This window comes from Excalfactoria chinensis, chromosome 2, assembly GCF_039878825.1.
Source record: "Excalfactoria chinensis isolate bCotChi1 chromosome 2, bCotChi1.hap2, whole genome shotgun sequence".
NCBI lineage: Eukaryota > Metazoa > Chordata > Aves > Galliformes > Phasianidae > Excalfactoria > Excalfactoria chinensis.
In genome coordinates this window covers 89,412,422-89,434,841 of record NC_092826.1, presented here as the reverse complement: position 1 = coordinate 89,434,841, position 22,420 = coordinate 89,412,422, and the positions used below count along the sequence as shown (strand labels likewise).

At 40.3% G+C, this 22,420-nt stretch overlaps 1 protein-coding gene across 1 annotated transcript in view; it reads left to right on the top strand.

Annotated features, from left to right (window-relative positions):
* The window catches only part of COL15A1 (collagen type XV alpha 1 chain), a 103,290-nt gene that overhangs the window by 45,048 nt on the left and 35,822 nt on the right, over positions 1-22,420 (top strand). The window contains exons 11-18 of the mRNA XM_072327486.1: positions 2,644-2,679; positions 2,920-3,063; positions 10,088-10,141; positions 10,916-10,951; positions 11,045-11,128; positions 17,282-17,347; positions 18,721-18,756; positions 20,303-20,365. Of these exons, the coding sequence (XP_072183587.1) occupies positions 2,644-2,679; positions 2,920-3,063; positions 10,088-10,141; positions 10,916-10,951; positions 11,045-11,128; positions 17,282-17,347; positions 18,721-18,756; positions 20,303-20,365 (519 nt within the window). The remainder of the gene's footprint in view (positions 1-2,643; positions 2,680-2,919; positions 3,064-10,087; positions 10,142-10,915; positions 10,952-11,044; positions 11,129-17,281; positions 17,348-18,720; positions 18,757-20,302; positions 20,366-22,420) is intronic.

The following is a 22,420-nucleotide window of genomic DNA, read 5'->3' as shown; positions in this document are numbered from 1 at the left end:
ATGTCCAGCTTGAATCTCTCCTGCCATAGCTTGAAACCATTCCCTCTAGTTCTATCACTAATGACACAAGAGAAGAGGCCAACCCCCAGCTCACTACAACCTCCCTTCAGGTAGTTATAGAGAGCAATGAGGTCTCCCCTGAGCCTCCTCTTCTCCAGGCTGAACATTCCCAGCTCCTTCAGCCTCTCCTCATATGGCCTGTGCTCCAGACCCCTCACCAGCTTTGTTCTCCTCTGAATACGTTCCAGGGCCTCGATGTCTTTCTTACAGCCCAAAACTGAACACAGTTCAAGAGGTGCGGCCTCACCACTGCCGAGTACAGGGGGACAATCACCTTTCTGCTCCTGCTGGCAACACTGTTTCTGATGCAAGCCAGGATGCCATTGGCCTTCTTGGCCACCTGGGCACACTGTCGGTTCATGTTCAGCCGTGCATCAATCAACACCCCCAGGTCCATTTCCTCTATGCAGTCTTCCATCCACTCCACCCCAAGCCTGTAGTGTCACCTGGGGTTGATGTGGCCAAAGTGCAGGACATGGCATTTGGTCTTGTTGAACCTCATCCCACTGGCTTCAGCCCAGCTCTCCAAACTGTCCAAATCCTTCTGTAGGGCCTCACTACCCCCAGGCAGATCCACACTCCCAGCCAATTTGGTGTCACCTGCGAACTTACTGAGGGTGCACTCAATGCCCTCATCCAGGTCATCAATAAAGATATTGAAGAGGACAGGCCCCAGCACCGACCCCTGGGGAACACCACTCGTGATCAGTCACTAGCTGGATTTAATTCCATTCACTACCACTCTCTGAGCCCGTCCCTCCAGCCAGCTCCTTACCCAGCCAAGAGTGTACCCATCCAAGCCACGGGCTGCCAGCTTCTGCAGGTGGGAGACAATACTGTGGGAGACAGTGTCAAAGGCTTTGCTGAAGTCTAGATAGGCCACATCAACAGCCTTTCCCTCATCCACCGGATGGGTCACTAGATCATAAAAGGAGATCAGGTTGTTCAAACAGGACCTGCCCTTCATGAACCCATGCTAGCTAGGCCTGATCCCCCGGCCATCCTGCACATGCTGCATGATCTCCCTCAAGACAATCTGTTCCATAACCTTCCCTGGAACCGAAGTCAGACTAACAGGCCTGTAGTTCCCCGGATCCTCCTTACAACCTTTCTTGTAAATGGAAGTCACGTGGTAACTGGTAACTAATGGTAACTAATAGAACGTTCCTGTTATAATCAGTAGTTTAAACAGAAGAAAGTCTACCTGAAGCACACTGGACTTGAATTTCTGTTTATTGGGAAAAAAAACTTGACTTGTAAATTGTATTAATTGGAAGAAAAAATGTGGCAACCAGGCTCAGACTCAGATGTGAACGATCCAGATTGTTTATTACAGGTTCTCACATCACTTATGTATATTCACAAGTTTCCTTTTTTCCCTTTCCCATTTGCCCTTACAACTTTCCCATCCGCCTTTACATGTCAACAAAGTATTCCACAAACACTCCTTAAACGTTCATGCAGGAGTTTATCCAATCAGTTGAGCTGTTCCTTTTGCTTTTTTCTTCTTCTAGAGATGTCCTTGGCTATCAGCCTTGCTTTGCTTTCCCATGCTGTTTATCTTACTCCAAGCAAGAAGTTGTTTTCCCTTGCTGTACGTGTTTTCTGATATATTGATAAAATTTAATTAAAAGTGAAGCACTATATATTTGCTCCTTCTCCATATGATCCCCAGCACCTTGGAATAATAAGATTTCTAATATTTTCTACCTTATTTTTTTAAGCCTTGGCTTAATCTATATTGCTATATCTGATTATAAACATTTTTTCACTGTTTATGCAAAGAAGACTACTGGGAGAAGATGCTGAATGTACTGAAGAGTGGAAAGTAAAGTCAGTTTATTCCCTAGAGTGATATTTCATAAGTTTGGGGTTTTTTGTCATTAATTTTGGAAGAAGTCATTGCTATCATTTTGATGCTGATGATTACCCATTTTTTTCAGATCTCATTCAAGCAGTTTTTATTGAATGTGCAAGGACAAGAGATTGCCAATATAACAATTAAGTCCATTAGCTTCAGTGCCACTTAGAAAAGAAATACATGCTGCATTTCTGTCCTGTCTATACATAGACATGAGGAAATGACATTTAAATGAAGTATATACAAGCAAATCAAATAACTTGATTACTGCAGAAGAACCTAAAACCACACTGATAATCATATCCTTTATTTGGTGTCCTAGACAACCCCTGTGGTATCAGCTTCTGCTTCTGTTACCGTCCATGTAAATTTTTCTCATTTATGTTGAGAATTGTGAAGATGTGACCTACAGTGTTTGATTCTCTTGACCGTCAAAATCTCCAGCAAAACTGAAATACAAAATTGCCATCTGTATGCATACCAAACCAGAACTATTCACTTGTTACAATCATTTCTGAAATGTGGATTGTTTTTGTGTTAACTAAGGGGCCTCTAAGGGGTCTAATATTTCATGTATTGAACATTTTGAAATCAAGTTAAACAAAACAGAATTTTGTGAGTATTTTAATTAAGCAATCACAGTCATATGATTTTATTTATTTATTTATTTATTTATTGCATGATTAATACTCTTAATATTAAGGATTGCTTTTCTTTTACAGGGTGACAGAGGTCTTCCTGGATCTGTTGGTGCAAAGGTAAAAAATAAAAATAAATAAATAAAAATAAAATAAAATAAAATAAAAAAGGAAAAGAAAGGAAAAAAGACAGTGATTTTATGGGAAAACTGTTTCACTCCAATAAAACATGTTATTTACAATTTACAAAGAGAAAGGGCTAAGAAGTGTAAAAGGTTATGATTTTGGAACCCAAGTGCTTACTTGCATCAGCTTGTTCATGTTCAGTATAACTAATATTAGCCTGACCTTCTATTTTAGGGTGATACTGGAGTTACTGGATCAGTAGGCCCTAAAGGAGAAGCCGGCGCTAATGGCTCTCCTGGGAAACCTGGACCCCCTGGGCCCCCAGGGCCCCCTGGACCTCCTGGACCTGCAGGTGTAAACTACAATTCAGGATTTGAGGTATTTTGCTATTAGGAACTCTATTATATCTGTGGATCTACTCTCTTGAGAAGGGACAATGTAATCATCTCTATATTTCACAACTGTCTAAGAAGGAATTGATAAATCGTTTGTTACAGACAGAACCATTTGTTACAGACTGACAGTTTCTTCTGGGAAATGTACAATTCCTTTTAATATGGGCAGTTGGACAATGTAACTGATCATGCCAGGAATGGATTTATTTAGTGAATGGAAGACAGTCAAAGTTATATCCATCTACAAGAAAGACAGAAGATCCAGGAAACTGCAGAAAGTAGTTGTATGGGAAACTATTGATCACGGCCTGAACCTCTGATTAACTACCTGAGGCCAGCAATGAGTCAGCTGTGGGAGCACAGGTGAAGGTAATTCAGCTGTGCTACCGGAAGGGGTGGAGCTTGACTCCACCTCTCCCAGATCTCATTTAAGGTCTGACCACCACTAAGGCAGGATCTCTTTCTCTGGAGACTGCTCCTTTGTGGAGTTTACTGTGAGCCTTTAACATCGGTGAGCATTTTCCATTTATCATAGATTATCTTTCTATCACGATAATCTTTTATACAAAACATCTGTTTAACCTCTGTTTACCTATTGACTGTATAACTGTACAGTAGTCTAACCTCAGTCCTTGAAAAAGTTAAAGATTGTCCTGGGAGATATTGAAAAGCATTTAAAGAACAAAGATATTTTCGGACATACTCAATATGAATTCATTAATGAATTTTGCCATTCATCAATTATTCCTGCCTTTGTAATTTGGTCTTTCTGTTATAAGGTTAGCCACTTGGTGTATGAAGGGTAAGTGGCAGAGATAATCTTTCTGGATTTTAGTAAGGCCTTTGAGATCATTTCTCGCAGTATCCTTCTGGATGTTTTATCCAACTGTGAGGTAAACAGTTTCACACTATGCTTGGTGATTAACCAGTTCAATAGCAGAGCACAAATGGTTGTAGTTAATGGAGATTCACATAGCTAGCAGATAATCGCTAGCAATGATCAATTCTAGGGTCAGTTCTGTTCAGCATTCTCATCAATGATTTGAATACAGCAGTGGAGTGTATTCTCAGCAAGTTTGCCGATGATTCTAATCTGGGAGGTGCTGACGACATCTGTAGGAGATGAGAGACCTTGCAGAGATATCCAGAAACACTGGAATGTTGGACAATCAGCATGTTTCAATAAAAGTAAATGCTGGGTTCTGCACCTGGAACTGAGAATTGCTAGTCAGAGGTACAGACTGAGAGATGAGTGATCATAGACCAGTGCTGCAGAAATGGGTCTGGACATTTTAGTCAGCTCACATTGAGCCTGCTGTTAACAATGTGCCCTGGCACCAAGGAGCAAATTCCATTTTGGCATGCATTAAATACAGCATAGCCAGCCAGTCAAAAGTGCTGATTACTGCACTATATTTAGAACTGGTGCAACCTCACCTTGAATATTGTGTTCCAGTACTCTAGACTGAATAATCCCAGATCTCTGAGCCATTCCTCAAAAGACTTGTGCTCCAGACCCCTCACAAGTTTTGTTGCCCTTCTCTGGACATGTTCCAGGGCCTCGATGTCTTTCTTGTAGTGAAGGGCCCAAAACTGAACACAATACTCAAGGTGTGTCCTTACCAGTGCTGAGTACAGGGGGATGATTACTTCTCTGAACCTTCTGGCCACGCTATTTCTCATACAGGCCAGGATGCCATTGGCCCTCTTGGCCACCTGGGCACACTGTTAGCTCATGTTCAGCCAAGCATCGACCAACACTACCAGGTCCCTTTCTTTTCACAGTCCTCCAGCCACTCATCCCCAAGCCTATGGCACTGAGTGGGGTTATTGTGACCAAAGTGCAGGACCTGGCACTTGGCCTTGTTGAATACATTCATTTCTGCTGGTATCTGCGCTGCCCCTTTTGTATTTCTCTCCCCCTTAGTCTTGAGATATTTCAAGTTCTCCAAAAACAGATATGAATACTATTGCCTGTTTAGAGACCTTTTCTTATATCTTGAGGAGAATCTACCACCTTTATTGGATGTGGCAGGGAATGTTCTCACTGAAGATGAGGAAAAGGCTGAGGTTCTCAATGCGTTCTTTATTCTGTCTCTAATAGTCAAGCCAGTTATCATCAGGGTACTCAGACCTCTGATTTGGAAGGCAGGAATGGAGAGCAAAATAAACTTCCACAGTTCTTGAGGAAACAGTGAACTGCTACATGGCATTAGAATCCACCTGAGAGCACTGCGGGAACTGGCATAAGAGATTGCTAAACCACTTCCTATCATTTATCAACAGTCTTGGTTAACTGAGGAGGTCTCAGATAACTAGAGACTTGCAAAGCTGATATCCATCTATAAGAGTCCTAAGGAGGATCTGGGAACTACAGATCTGTCAAACTGACCTTGGTATCAGGAAAGGCTATAGAGCAGATCAGCTTGTGATCACACAGTATGTGTGGTAGAACCAGGGAATCGGGCCCACCCTGCATGAGTTAATAAAAGACAAGTCCTGCTTGACCAACCTGACCTTCTGTGATTGTGTGACACGCTTGGTGGATGAGGGAAAGGCTGTGGATTTAATCTACCTAGATTTTAGTAAGCCTTTGCCTCTGTCTCCCATAGCATTCACCTGGCAAATCTAAAACCCCATGGCTTGGACAGGTGTATTACTCACTGGATAAAAAAAAATGGCTGGATGGCCAGATCAAGACAGTAGTTAATAGAGTTAAATTCTGCAGGTGACCAGTCACTAGTGGTGTTCCACAGGGATCAGTATTGAGCTGTCTCTGTTTAGTATATTACTGATGATCCAGACAAGGGGATTGAGTTTCTAAATGACACCAAGTTGGGAACAATTATTGATCTCCTTGAGAGTAGGAATGCCATACAGATGGATATGGATAGGCTGGATCATTAAACTGGGGCCAATTTTATGAGCTTCAGAAAAACCAAGGGCCACGTCCTTCACTTTGGCCATAACAACCCCATGCATCACTACAGACAGATTCAGGTTGGAAAATTAGGTAAAAATTATTTTCAGAAAGATTGGTGAGGTGTTCAAAGAGGCTGCCCATGGAAGTGGAGGAGTCATTGTCCCTAGAGTTTTTCAAGGAAGGAACAGGTGTTGTATCAGGTGACGTGGTTTAGTAGTATGGTGATGATGGTTGGTCTAGATGATCTTAGTGGTCCTTCCATCTACTTTCCATCTTAATGCTTCTATGATTCTTTTAGTTTAAAACCATTCCCCCTTGTCCTGTCACTATCAGATCACATAAGAAGTCAATCTCCAGCTTGTTTACAGTCTTCCTTTAAATACTGAAAGGCCACTATAAGGTCTCCTTGAAGCCTTCTCTCTCCACGTTGAACAAGCACAGCTCCCTTTGCCTTTCTTTATAGAAGTGCTCCAGCCCTTTAATCACCTCTGTGGCCCTCCTCTGGATCCACTTCAACAGCTCTACATCTTTCTAGTGCTGGGGGCTCCAGGCCTGAACACAGTATTCCAGGTGAAGTCTCAATAGGGAAGAGCTGAGGACAGTCACTTCCCTCAACCAGGTGACTGTCCATCTTGCATGTACCTTAACATTTCTTCCAGGAGGATCTGCTCCACAGTCTTCCCAGGCACAAAGGTGAGAATCACTACTCTATTGTTTCCCAGGTCTTGCATTCTCCCTTTCTTAAAAATGGGAGTAATTATTCCCATTTTCAAGTCACTGGCACTTGCAACCAAACATGATACAGGGTGGCGTGGCAATCACATAGGCCAGTTCCTTCAGGATCTGGGAATGCATGTTGTCTGGCCATGTAGACTTGTACACATCCAAAATCATGAAGCAGTCTTGGACTTGCTCTGTTCTTACATTTAGAAGAATTTTGATCTCTCAACCCCTTGTTAGAGGTTCTGAGACTTGATAGATTTGGGAATGCTGACTGCCAGTGAAGGCAATGAACTTGCTGAGTACCTCAGCCTTCTCCATGTCTGTTGTAGCTAGTTTTCCCTTCTCATTTATCAGAGGGAGTACACTCTCCTTTCCCCATCTCCTCTCTGATCAAAGTAGTTAAAGAATCCCTTGTTATTTTTTCACATCCCTTGCCAAGCTCAGTTCCTTGATTTTTCTGATCCCATCTCTGCATGTCTGGAGAGCATTCTGATCCTCTTCCCAGGCCACTCACTCATCCATGCTTCCCTTGCTTATACTTATCCTTACTATTCCTCAGTTTGACCAGCTGGACCTTACTCAGTCATGTTGGTTTCCTGCTTCCTCAGCTTGATTTATTTATTTATTTATTTATTTTTATATGGGGAGATGGAGAACTCTTGTGAACTCAGACAGGTGTACTTAAAGAGCTGCCAGTTTTGTTCCATTTCTACATCCCTGATGAGAACTTCCCACAGATCTGTTCCAGTAATTCCTTTAACAGCCCAAAATTCACTCTTCTAAATTTCAACAGCCTGACTCTGTTCTTTATCAGGTCCACATTCCTTGAAATCACAAGCTCAAAGAGAATGTGATCACTAAAGCCTAGACTGCCACCCATCTTAATATCTTTAATGAATTATCTCCTTTGCATTGGTGAGCACCATGTCCAGTAATGCTTCACCTCTGTCCGGTCTGTCCAATACCTGGACCAGGGGGTTGTCCTCAGTGCAGTTCAGGAGTCTCCTTGATTGCTTGCAGCCTGCTATATTGTTCTCTTCACAAATATCTGGGTGGTTGAAATTCTTCATCCGAATGTGAACCTGTGAGCACAACGCCATATGTCTTCTCCAGTCTTCTCCATCATCGTTCCTGTCTTTTCTGGTTTTGATCCTTCCTGGAGCCCGCCTCTATCTAGAAATGAAAGATAGAACAGAACAAGATTAAACAGTGTCTTCTCTTGCATTTGAGACAACACTGTAATCAAGAGTTGCCATATGAAACAGCATAAAAGTAATTATGAATCTCCCCTTCTCTTTGTTGAATGTTTACAGAATTATTACTACAGTCTTCTACCAGCAGCTGCTTATTTATTAAAATAAAATAATGTACCAAGACTCTACTTGACATAAATACTATCTGCTCTATGTATTTTGAGCATTGCCATTTCACAGGGATATTTGTAGTTGTAATCACTTAAGGTGATGCACTGATACATGGGACAATTGTTTTATGCTTTTCTTTTTAATCTGCTTGAAGCTGTAAATTAATTTCTTAGTTTTTATTAATACAATTGCTTTGCTCTGTGGTCGTTGTTCTTGTAATTGTTATTGCTGCTATGACAGATACATTTCAATCACATGCATATATTGTAAATGGATTGGCTCTAATGTTATTAAAAACTATCAATCTCTTAAATCCACAAGGGAAGAAAAAGGTAACAAAGATCCACCCAGTTTTAGTTCTCTTTTATTTTAGTAATGAAAAGGCCTACAATCTTGAAACATGAAGTTGGAAATGAGGATGTCTTTGTGTAGTTTATTTACAGTGAAACATCATGCTGTCCTAGGTCTTTTCTTCCAAACTAAATTTCCTTAGTCAAACCAATTGATAAAATTACTCAGCATTTGTAATAATAGAAATTTGATCTCCCCGTACCAGCATGCCTGAAAGGAGAGTATTCTGTTGAAGAATGCTATTTGTTCAAGCTTATTTCCTCTACACAAATACTTCTGCTGTAGGCATATACTTACCATTTTCTATAAGAAGTTAAGAGACTGAAGTTGCAAGTACCATTTTTAGAAGTCATGTAGGTGCCTAAATCCCCTATCAGTTTCTTAGGTTTTTAAATCCCTTTTGCAGTCACAAACAACTTTTATCCTGCAGTGCTGCATAAAATGAAAATGCCTTTAAAGTAAAACATCATCTTAACAAACTGACATATGTTTTTTTTTTCCCCACAAAAGTAGAAATAAAAGTGAGAGAGTCTTTTCTTAATGTAGTGGACATATTTGATATTTTATGAAGGTGGGTGGTTCTGCAGTAAGGCCCAAGAAGAGAGAGAATTTGGAATTCTATGGACTTTTAATTTCTTCTGTCACACAGGAACTGCAATACAGAAGGCTATTTGCCTTTGGATGCTTTAAAGTTCTGTTATTCTTTCAGAGATTCCTGCAGCGTACTAGATAATTCTCAGTGTTTTTATTGGATCACATCCATCCATCCAAGTATCCTGCTTCCAACAATACAGTTTGAGCAGATGTGTGGACCTTAGAAAAGGGCACATATTATATTGCAATTGGAGTAATCTTCCAGACTCCAACAATTTGTGACTCAGGGACTTCTTCAGCTAGAAATAGTTGCTGAAATTCTTCATAGATATCGTCTATATTAATTTGATACCTTCCTTGACATTTACATAGATTTTTATAACTTATAAGATCTTATGGCAAGGGTCTCTAGCAACTTAGCTACACATTGAATAAACCACTTCCAGTTGTTTTTATTTGGCAGTTTTTATTTATCTGTTCCTTTAGGAATTTACAGCCTTCTTTTATCCATTTTTCTCTGGGAAACTGCATTATTATTACAGTGCAATGCTTTCTGTTTTTCCCCGAGAATGTAGAGAAATTGATCAGATTCTTAGCACCAAACTGCAGTCTTCCATTGAACTAGAGAAAGAATGACCAAATTTTTTGCCTCACATCCTGACATCCCTACCACCCTCTCTCATTTACGCTCAATGCCTCTCCCACCTCTACCTCAGGTCTGAGAGTCACTTAGCTGAAAGTGGAAGTAATGCACAAAATAAACCCTATGGGAAAGTAACAACTCACCTTTTTGCTAAGGAGGAGTGGGAGCAATGATGAGGAATTATTGAAGCTGCATTGGAAAAATCTTTTCTGGAATCAGGGAAACAGCAGGATCAGTGAAGAGGTCTGATGACTAATAAGAGCTACTGATCTTGACTCCATGGAAACCCCCCAGTTACCCTATTAGTTCACCCAGATACTATGTCCCTCAGAGATGGTAGATGATTTCTTGTATGAGACTAAAAACTGATTATCTTGGATAACAGTACTTTTTTTTTTATGTGCATCAGAAAAGCCCAATTACGGAAGGACAACCTGGCATCGCTGGATATCCTGGAGGTGTGGTGAGTTGGGCTATCATATCTTATGATCACCTAGCACACATTTGCTCTCAAACCTGTATCTTACAGTTCGGCTGGAGCATTCACAATACTCACTAGCAGCGTGTGGTGCGTTGGGTCTGAATTTGTCCTATCCAATGTGGAGCATTTATCCTAGACACCAAACACAGTATTCTTTGCTAGTGCCTCCCTCATCAATCAAAAGTGACACAGAGCTCTCTGGATGCCACTTCTCTCTCTTTGATGATCCTTTTGCTTTTAATTATTCAGAATTTAGCTCTGCTTTTAATTACGTGGAAGCCAACAGGCTCTTAGGTAGTTTTAATGCATTTTTGCTGCTTAATAACCCCAGGGATTCTAGAATTCTTCAGCTGGAAGCTCATTCACTGCCACCTTCCTCTCATTCATATCAAATGTCTGTGTCCCCAGCAGACTGAATCTTGAGGGGCTGATTAAGCTTAGAAATAACATGCCTGAAAATGACTCTTCAGTTCATTTGTATTTCCCTGTTCATTTCATCAGGCAATCTGGAACAAAACTGAGGTGGTCAGTGATGAAAAGGAAGAAGCAGTGAGGCGCATCTGATTTTATTACAGTGAAAGAAAGGCTTGTTGAATTAATGCTCAACTAATCATATGCTGTGTTTTCGTATGCTTTTTTTTTTTTTTTAACATTGTCAAATAATTTTAAACATCTGCATTTTGTGAAGTTAGAATGAAGCTTCAATGTTTTCTGTTTAAAAGCATTTACACTTGTTTTGTTTTTTATCATGCAAAGGGTCCAAAAGGGGAGAAGGGTGACCCAGGACCTCAGGTGAGATTGGGTGGGTCTAATTCTTTCTGAGAAACCTATGTGAAGTGTATCACTTTCTAAATGGGATTTCCATTTATAACATTGTTGAAATAGGGTGAACCGGGGCAGGATGGGAATGATATTGTCGGTCCACCTGGGCCACCAGGACCACCAGGACCAATCATAGCCATACCAGAGGTAAGTGTGTTTGTCAAGCATCAAAGTCTTTGCAAATCTACTTAAAATGAAGAGATCCCAAGCAATTGCCTAACTGGCAGTTCTGGTGCTGATGTGCAGGACATAAGTCCACTTCTTAAAATGAACAAACAAAAGATATTATCTCTCTGCATCTGATGAGTATATCTTGTGAAGGTTAAAGAGGAAGGGAAAAGGTAAATAGTTGCATCCTCTATATGCATGTATTGTGTGGAATCAGGTTTGTTTTTGTACATTAGCCCTTGCAGAAACTAGTAACTAGTTAGAAGTAATGATGGCTAAAGATTAGAATGAATCCCCTTTCAAACTGATGAAAAAAAAAAAAAAAAAAAAATTAGAATCATAGAATCACCAAGCAACCTATACTATTTGCTGTTGAAAGCAAATATATTGGCATCGCATAGACTAGCCAATCCCAAACAATTATTTTTTTTTAATTATATTATCTATTCTTAGCTTCTCACATAGACTTGTCATGCTAAGTCGTTGGTGAACAGAAGTGTAGATGCACAGAAATGTTAGTTGGAAAAGGGAACGGATGCCATTCAGAGGGACCTTGACAGGCTGGAAAGCTGGGCTCGGGTGAACCTAATGAGGTTCAACATGGCAAAGTGCAAGGTTTTGCACTTGGGCCGGAAGAACCCCAGGCACTTGTACAGGCTGGGAGGAGTTGTCCTTGAGAGCAGCTCGGCAGAGAAAGACCTGGGGGTCCTAATAGATGAGAAACTTAACATGAGCCAGCAGTGCGCTCTGGCAGCCCGGAAGGCAAATGGGATCCTGGGCTCCATCAGGAGAGGGGTGGTCAGCAGGGATAGGGAGGTGATTGTCCCTCTCTACTCTGCTCTTGTGAGGCCCCATCTGGAGTACTGTGTCCAGGTGTGGAGCCCTCAGTACAAAAAAGATATGGTGATTTTGGAAAGGGTCCAGAGGAGGGCCACGAAGATGATCAGGGGGCTGGAGCACCTCCCCTATGAGGACAGGCTGAGGGAGTTGGGTTTGTTCAGCCTGGAGAAGAGAAGGTTGCGGGGTGACCTCATTGCTGCCTTTCAGTACCTGAAGGGAGCTTACTCCCAGGAGGGGAGCAAACTCTTCGAAAGGGCTGATGGGCTGATAATAGCAGGACTAGGGGAAATGGTTTTAAGTTAAAAGAGGGAAGATTTAGGTTGGATGTTAGGGGGAAGTTCTTTACTAGGAGAGTGGTTAGGCCCTGGAACAGGCTGCCCAGGGAGGTTGTGGATGCCCCGTCCTTGGAGGTGTTCAAGGCCAGGTTGGATGGGGCCCTGGGCAACCTGATCTAGTAAAGGCTTATGTTTGGTGGCCCTGCTAGGCAGGGGGGTTGGAACTACATGATCCTTGAGGTCCCTTCCAACCCGGGTCATTCTGTGATTCTGTGATTCTGTGTGAAAAGTCATCGGAAGATATCTCCTTCAAACTCCAGCTCAAAGTGGGAGTATCACCTGCTCTATACTTCATAATATTTCTATTGAAGTTTATGGGACTTTCCTTAATTATCTGTGACAGGAAAAGGAGCCTATGTGACAGTAACATTGATTTAAAACTTATGTTCTTTCTCCCAGCCCTGCTACAGTGTAACTGTGGGGCCTTCCTTCCTGCTAGTGACTAGATGGCTCTGTTTGCAGTCATAATGAACCTGGATGTATTTCTCTTTATCTCATCTACACTTCAGAAATACTGAGAGCCTCAGAGGGAGGGCAGAATATATAAGAAGTGCAAAAAATGATAATTTAGCTGACATAGCTAACTAATGACATTAATTTACTGGAAGCTGCATGGCTTTCCATATGTTGTGGTGGTTACAGTTTACACATCTTATGTTTCTGAAGATACCTACCATGCATCCTTTGAATTCTCCATAACTTGTGTATGGATTACATTCATTATGTTAAATAAATGTATAAATCCTATTAGAAGCTGTATTGCATCCAGTGTATTACAAATCTGTACAGAAAACAGTTTTCTTTTCTGAACAGCTTGGAGTTTAAGAAGTTGTCTCCTTCACAGAGTAGGGTGCATATACATGTGGCTTTATGGGCATTCACAATGAACAAATCTTCCGTGGATGTATGGCAAGAGCCATCTATTCTCATAGCTACAAAGTCTACTTATTGATAATCAGATGATTTCTCCAAAGACATGGTGTGCTGAAATTTGAAACAGTTGATTAAATGTGTTTGTGGTTTTAAATATATGTAAGTATTTGGGACATTGAGTTCTACCTACTTCACAAATGTTTGTATAAGGATGGGACCTTTGCTTAGAATACGTATGCTGAGGTAGAAGATTTAATTATTCAGATATTTTCTTCCACACTTAGAAAAACATCAAACACCTTCTGTGGTTCACTTCAGAAATCTTCTCTACCCAGGACAAACCAATATCCACATCACAACAGTTGGTTCTGGTATTTGTTTTAGTTCTGTAATTCTAAAAGAAGTTGTTAGGTCTGCTTGCAGTAATTATTTCAATCTAAGATCTGCAGTAGGCTCTAGCAATTTCCAGGCCTCTTCAGTACCTTTTGACACCTCAGAAGCTGGTAATCCTTTCTACTTCCTCTACTCACTTCTGCTATTTCAATCAGAAGTCTACCTTGCTGCTGTTTGATATTCCAAAATACTACACAATCTAATACTATATTTAAGTGTATATTTAAGAGAAGGAGAGGGAAATGAGTGCTGTCCGCGGGACTTAAGCATTCTTCTTATTTCCTTTAACGACAGTTTTCCAGTGTTTGTTTTTTTTTTAGAACATGAGGGCACAGAGCAGGAAGCAGCACCTGGTTGAAGTAACAGGCTTTTACTGCATGAATCATGATACCAGTAGAGTACCTCACAATACAGAAATTGACCATAAACTGCCAATGCTCAGATGGATAGGATAAAATAGCTTAGTAGGGCATACAATAAGACAATGCAGTTGTGTCTTTCCTCACATCCCAGATTAGGAAAATAGTATTCAGAGACTCATGCAATAGTTGGAAGGGAGACCACATGGTCAAACAGCCATTCAAAGCAGTGACTTAAATCAGAATTTTTTTTCTAACCAGTTTCAAAGTTAGGTCCTGCATACTACATTCATAACAAATGATGAAAAGGACTGTGATCTGACAGCTATCTGGACATAGTTACATGCAGAAGAAGCATTCAGACTTGACAATACCCTCAGTACAACATACTTCTTCATGTGCTGAGTGAATCCTGGTACATGAATGCATGCCTTGCCCTGGTGTTGTGAAATTCAGAAGTGTTTCACTCCATTGAATGGGAATATATTGCTTCACACAAAGCTTGAACTTGAAATATGTGGTGAGGTTTGCCTGATAAACAAGTGAACTGGTTCAAAACTCTAAAAGTATTCAGTACATATTTCTGAATTCAAAACAAGGTTAGATTTTACTCTGTTGGGGTGCTGTAATGGAAGAAATGAAACAAATGACAAAAATAAGTAAGGATCTCTTTTCATCTACAGCTTTGTGTGTGTGTGGTGAAAATACTTAAATACTCTCCCAACATAATGTATGACTGTATTATATAGTAATTAGAACACCTATTTAACTAGAAAGTTAGCTTATAGTTTTTAAACCATAGTGTCACCAAGCTGTTGACCTATGAATTAGATAAAAGGATGAAAAAATAAGTGAAAAATTGGACCAGCTTCATTAATCTAATTCTATGCTTAAAATCATAGAATCCTTAAACTAGGAGGAGACCTTTAAAGGTCATCTAGTCCAACTCCCCTGCAGTGAACAGGGATATCCACAAGGTGAATCATATTGCTCAGAGCCTGACCCAGCCTAGCCTTGAATGTCTCCAGGGACCCATCTGGCTTCCTCCACATCTCTGGGCAACTTGTTCCAGTGCCTCACCACCCTCTCTGTAAAAGATCTTTTCCTTATATCCAACTTAAACTCCCCTCTTTCAGTCTGAAACCATTTCCCCTAGTCCTGTCACCACATGCCCTGCTAAAGAATCTGTTCCCTTCTTTCTTGTAGTTCCCCTTTAGATACTGAAAGGCTGCTACCAGGTCATCTTGCAGCCTTCTCATCTCCAGGCTGAAGAGCCTCAGTGCTCTCAGCCTGTCCTCATAGGAGTGGTGTTCCATTCTATGGATCATTTTTTGTGGCCCTCCTCTGGATGCACTCCAACAGCTCTATGTCTCTTCTGAACTGAGGACTCCACACCTGGACACAGTATTCCAGGTGAGTCCTCATCAGCACAGAGCAGAGGGATCACCTCCCTCAACCTGCTGACCATGCTTCTTTCAATGCAGCCTGTATATGGTTGCCTTTCTGGGCAGCAAGGGCACATTGCTGGCTCATGTTCAGATTTCTATCCACCAGTATCCCCAAGTCCTTTTTGTCAGGACTGTGCTTACATTCCCTAGTTTATATTGATAGTGTGGGTTGCCACAACCCGGGTGCAAGACCTTGCACTTGGGTTGATGAACTTCACAGCGTTTACCTGGGCCCACTGCTCAAGTCTCTCTAGGTCCCTCTGGATGGCATCCCATCCCCCAGGCATTTTGACTACACTCCGCAGCTTGGTGTCATCTGCAAACCTGTTGAGGGTGCAATTCAGCCCCACTGTTGACATCACCAATGAAGATATTTAAGAGTGTCAGTCCCAGTACTGACCCTTAGGGGACGCACGCATCAGTGATTTCCATCCAGACACTGAGCCATTCTCTGAGTTCAGTGCTGCAGCCAGTTCTTCATCCTTAGAACAGTCGACCCTTCAAAGTCATGTATTCCTAATTTGGAAAGAAGGATGTTGTGGGAGAAAATGTCAAAGGCCTAGCTGAGGTCCAGATAGATATCAATGGCTCTTCCCTTGTCCATTGAGGCCATTATACCATCATAGAAGGCCTCTAGTTTGGTAAGGCAGGATTTGCCCTTTGTGAAGCCATGCTATTTCTCCTCTATCACCTACCTGTCTTCCATGTGTCTTAGCATAGCTTCCAGGTGAATCTGCTCCATGATCTTTCCTATCACAGAGGTGAGACTGACAGTTGGTAGTTACCTAGGTCATTCATTTTAGCCTTCTTAAAAATGGATGTGAAGTTGCCTTTTTTCCAGTCTCCAGGGACTTCACCTGACTGCCATGACTTTTCAAATGTACTTGAGTGGCTTAGTGACCATATCAGCCGATTCCCTCAGGACTCTGGGATGCATCTCACAGGACCCATAGCCTTGTGGATGTTCACGTTCTTCAGGTGGCCATGAATGTCATCTTCACTCACAATGGGAGGGACATTGCTTCCCAAGTCCCCTCCTTCCAAACCAATTGTTTGAGAACTGTGTGATGAGCCGTTATCAGAGAAGACTGAGGCAAAAAAAGTTATTGTGTACTTCAGCCTTCTCCTTGTCTATTGTTACCAGTTTGACTTGGACACTTAGCAGCAGGGGTATACCCTCTTAGACTTTCAATATTGGAAGAGATGTCTGAGATAATGTACAGTTTACTAGTACCAGGATAGAAAGAAGTATAAAAGCACTGTTATTACTTTTCTCTGTTTGGACTTCTGAAGACTCAGAACTCATAAGCTATGGTACAATTCCAGATAAACTATACAGTTTTGGGGATCCAAGCTAGTTTCATAGATTTCTCTGCACTGCACAAATTACACACAGCATCGTAATCGAAGCTAACTGAAGAATCACTACCATGACACTGCATTTTGTGATGCAGACATGTTCAGAACGTAATTCTAACTTTGAATTTACAAGATAGATTGTGGTCAGTTAGATTCACCATCTCAGAATGCCAGTGACATCCAGGAGTAGAAACTTTTTATTTTAATCATGGAGAAATGACCTCAGACCACAACACACGAAGTCACAGTTTTCAACTTAAAAATGTATGAACGTCAGTTAATGAAGGCTTTTAAAACATTCTGAAATCCTTACATAATGAGTGAAATGCAAGTGCTACATATTGTTATTCTAGATCTGTAACAAAAGTTGTATTAGCTAACATTTCCTGTAACCTTACTTGTGGTTTTCTTAGTGTATTTAAAACAAGATGTTATAACTTTCTGCAGAATTCTAAAAAATGCATGTTTACCCCTATGTACTTGGTTTGGTATTTGAAATAACCTGCTCCTTAACCACTTTTTTAGCGACTTCTCAATGATACAAAAGGAATTCTTAACTTCACTGCAATTGAAAAACTGCTTGGGCCTCCTGTGAGTATATGCTCCTTTATTAAATCTCAAAAATGGCTCCGTCTTTAATTTTCCCTATCAAGTATCCAAAGCTGAGAGATTCCTGTGCTTTAAAAACGTGTGTAATTCCTGTTAGCTTTAGTTCTGAATCTGAACAATATGATCAGAATGACAAAAATGTGAAATTTGATGCAGAAACAGGGATGCAGATGTACGTAGCATTTTTCCTACTTTTTTTGTATTCTTGTTTTTCAAATAATGAAATCTTGGGATGAAATATTTTAATCAGTTCTTCCTGAAATTACAACTAGGAATACTGGGCTCTTGTGTGTGAATATAATTTCACAGCAAATATATCTGTGGATGATAATCTGTAAATCTCATAAAACAACAGATGTGAAATTTCTGGCTCTGTTTTGCAGCTAGACATGTAGCTTCAAAACGGTTTGGTTAACTATTTGAAGAGCTGGTTGCTTCCTGGAAGGGTTTTTAAATTAAATTGTTTGTTTATTTTATTTTACTTATTATCTTGCTTGTGAGCACCCCTCACATTCAATCCCTGACAAAACAAGGAAGGTATGTGTACCTAAGAGAAGAATCCAAATCCCTGGACATATTAGGATGCCAGCACAGGATGGACCCTCTTGTGTGAAGTCTGTTAGTGCAGGTAGTTGCCATTCAAACCTTAGAAAGCAGGATATCAAAACAACATAAACAAGTGGTCTCATGAGCCCAGTAGAAATTCATTGATTTCTACTACCTTTTACAGTCCCTACAGAAAGAAGTAGACCCTGTAGCTTGAAATGTAGTTACATTTGGAAAGGTTTCACAACTTCAGTCTTGTAGTTGACCATAGACTGGGAGAAGGTTGGAGTATCTTAAGTGACTTAAGTAATCCACGTCCACTTGGTTTAAATGAGAACTAAAGTGTGACTCTGCAGATAACACAGTTGAACAGTCTTAAATCTGTTCAGTACAAATGCAAATCCATGTTCATAGTTAAGATCTAGCAGACATACTATTTTCTATCTACTGGCAACCAGGTGTTCAGTGGAAAAGGTGAGAGGGCTACAGTGGTTTCTGTGTTGGATTCTGTAAGATTTAAAAGAGTCTGATCTGCAGTTACATGCCTTTCGCATGGGGAAAACATCCTGTTTATTCAGACTATCCTGGTCATCTTTCCTTTCAGTTTTGAAAAGTAAATCTAAATGTCTCAGAAACAGTTAGAAGGATAAGGTATTGTGAAATGATCACAGCTTTACCATTGGATGAACGAATCTCTCAACCCAGTTTCAAATCAGTTAATATTCACCAATTAGACAATACAATGAAAATCTATGCCATTTTGCGAAGTCTGTACTATGTGGTTATGAGTGAGTTTTTGCATTTTGCAGGGACCAGATGGTAAGCCAGGTTTACCAGGATTTCCTGTAAGTATTATGTGTCTGCAGTCCGTGTAAGTGTTTTTCAGTATGTTTTAAATACTGTAACGATATGGAACAGAATTCATATGAAGTCCAGTGAATTTTCTTATGAGACAGTTTTTTTTTCTTTTAATCAATGTTTACAGCAGAAATTAGCCCTGGGAAATAATATAGTAGAGTCTAATGAAAAAACCTAAGGGAAAGTTCTGAGCAAATTGGGAGGAATAAATGGAATAAATGGGCTTCTAAACACAAATGGATATGGAATTGTATTATTCCTTAAGCTTTTTTTTTTTTTTTTTTTTTTGGTCACCACTATGGAGAATTGCTAGGTTTTCTATTCCTCTACTCTTTTAGGAATGATACAAAGAACACAAAAGGTTATTTTTCTTAGATAAAATTCAACAATTTTTTTAGAATAACTACTTTTTTTAAGGATGCCACATTGGAAGCATTACACAGCCAGACTATACAACGATGCGTTATATTATGCTCCCTATTGTGCTCATACTGCTATCCCATATAAGCATTTTATGGTTTGTGACTCATAGCACTGTTAATATTATCCTATTTATATTATATATAATGTAATGACAATATTTTCCCTTGTTCTGAGTGTTTTACAATTTAGATGCGTGCAGATGATCTCAGGACCATTAAAACTGGGGAGGTTGACAAATAATGTTGGAAAACTGCCCAAAATTATTCAAAAGATTGTTTACTGGGTCCTGTGTGTGATAGGCTGAGCAGGAAACCTTTCAAAGTAAATAACATTAAACAAAAACCAACCTTAAAATGCTATTCAGTTAAAAACAGCTGACGATTATTAGAAAACAATATGATTGTCAGTCTTCCTGACTTTTTATGTGAAAATACCATACTCATCCCTACTTCACATCTTTTCTTTAGCTCTTCACTAACACAGAAATTATATACATTTGACTTTTTTTCTTGAAGAGTAAACAAGAAAGTTTTTCTGAATTCACTTATTATGGAATACTGTAAAACAAGACATGTTCTGGACAGAGTGCTTTCACTAGAGAAGAGATACATAAATGATCTTTATTTCAAATATGCAATCTCTCTCTAAGTAATTTATTTATTTTTGTGCTGTTTCTTAAAAACGTAACTTCAAAAATTCTGTTGAAAAGCAGTCTCACTGAATAAAAAAATAAATAAATAAAATTTTAAAAAAATCAGACCACGAGTGTAGAGAATAGGGTAGGGAAGAGAAGATTTTAGGCTGAATTTCTGTTCTTGTCAATGTTTGCCTATTTCCCTCTGTGAATATGTGTAAACATCAGTCTTTTTCCTTTTGTTGTTTGCAGCAGATTATCCTTATCTAATATTTGTTTTAGGGTATACATTGATTCAGACAGCAATTCAATCTTGTAAGTCTAAGGCTTGTAGATCAAGACTTAGATTATAACAAGAGGGATTCAAGTTTACATGTTTCATTTGATTAAAAGGGCATGTAGTAAAATGGCCTAGCTTTTTATTCACAGAAGAACTCACGATGGATTTATGGATTTATGGATTTGTTTTTTTATAGGGCCCACGGGGACCAAAGGGTGATATTGGTTTGCCTGGATTGAAAGGACTCAAAGGACAACAGGTAAGAGAAAATGTGCTAAATAACAAATCCTTAGTGACATTATAAGTTTTATTATTCTAATTTTACTAGGGATTTGAATGTTAGCAAAAAATACAGTGAGTGGAATTTGAAAAAAAAAAAAAAAAAAAAAAAAAAAAGCTGAACTAAACACCTGATATAATAAAAGGGCTGCTCTGAAAATAATGCCTCCTATTTTATTATGTTGGCCCAGGATGTCAGAGGCATATACTGGTGGTACTGAAGTAGAGTTTGAAGCTTCCCTGTATTCTGTTCAATGCTGTTGCCATGTGACAGATGACAGAGGGGCAGTTTGACAATATGGCATCTGACACCAAAGTGCAGATGAAGCAAAGGTGTGTCACCAAACTCCTCCATGTGTGAAAAACTGTACCCACTGGCATTCATCAATGCTTGCTTGATGTTTCTGGAACCCAAACAGTGGGTTTGAGCACAGTGAGGCAGTAGGTAATGCATTTCAACAGCAGTGACAGCAACAGTAGATCAGCTCTGCTGGTGCAGATTTTTAAGACAGCATATAGTCCATCACTATTCTTTGCTGGTAAAAATTACAGAATCATAGAATGCATAGAGTTGGGAGGCACCTTTAAAGGTCATCTAGTCCAACTCCCCTGCAATGAACAGGGACATCTACATGCAGCTAGGTCAGATTGCTCCGGGCCTGGTTGAGCCTGACCTTAAATGTTTCCAAAGATGGGGTTTCCACCACATCTCTGGTCAGCTTGTCCCAGTGCCTCACCACCATTATAAAATTTTTCTTCTTTATATCCAGCCTAAATCTCCCCTCCTTTAGTGTGAAACCATTTCCCCTGGCACTGTCACAGCAGACCCTGCTAAAAAGTAACATCCCCTTCTTTTAGATACTGAAAAGCTGCTTCAGGTCACTTTGTAGCCTTCTCTTGTCCAGGCTGAAAAACACTAGCTCTTTCAGTTTGTTTTTGTTGGAGAGGTATTCAATCTCTTGGATCATTTTTGTTGTCTTCCTGTGGACATGCTACAGCTGGTCTACATCATTCCTGTTCTGAGGCCTCACCAGCACAGAGTAGAAGGCAAGTTTGCCTCCCTTGACCTGCTAACCATGCTTCTTTTGATGCAGCCTGGAACGTGTTTGGCTTTGTAGGTTGAAAGGGCACTTTGCTGGCTCATGTCCAGCTTCCCATCTAACAGTACCCCAATTCCTTTTCATCAGGGCTGTCCTCTATCCTTACATCCCTTGTTCTGATATATCCTTACATCAGCTTGTTCTGATAGTGGGGGTTGCCACAATCCAGGTGCAAGACCTTGCACTTGGATTTGATGAACCTCATGATGTTCTCCTGGGCTCGCTTTTTGAAGCTGTCCAGGTCTTTCTGGTTGGCATCCCATCCCTTGGGCGTGTCGACCACACCACACGGCTAATGCGTAGATAATGGTGGTGACTATGTTGAAAATTACTGTTTTGTAGCTGAGAATTTGCTCTATCAAACGGTGTTATTGTGCTCTTTATATCTGTTGCACTTTCCATGGAAATAACTAGGAGGTGTTACTTTGAGAGCTACCTACAAAGTACTAAGGGCTGACATTCTTGTCCCAGCGCTGAAATTCTTCAGTGCAGTATGCATTTATCAGAATAAGTTTGCATAAGCATTGAACATGAAATGACCTCTGCTTGCAACTTGGTCCTCAGTGCTGATAGCCCAGGACCCTAACCAGACAGGCAAATAAAAAAATGATTAATCTTCTCCTGCTTCTGCGGCACAGAGCACTTTGCTTACACAATGAAGATTGAAGTTTTCCTTTCCCAAAGAAAGAGAAAGACCTCAGGAGTTCTCTCTGGGTCCTTTCTCTCATTCTGCACACCAGTGCTCATTTTGTGGCATTGCTGAGAGGTTGTAGTATGGTAGTTTTGCTCTTAAATTCTCTTGCTCAAATATGCAGCTGCTGTTCTGTTCCTCCCCTTCATATCTACTTGCTGGAAACAGGTGAGAGTAACATCTGAGTTATTACAGTCTTGGGGATAACTAGAACAAAAGCACTTCTTTCTTGTTCTACACGAGT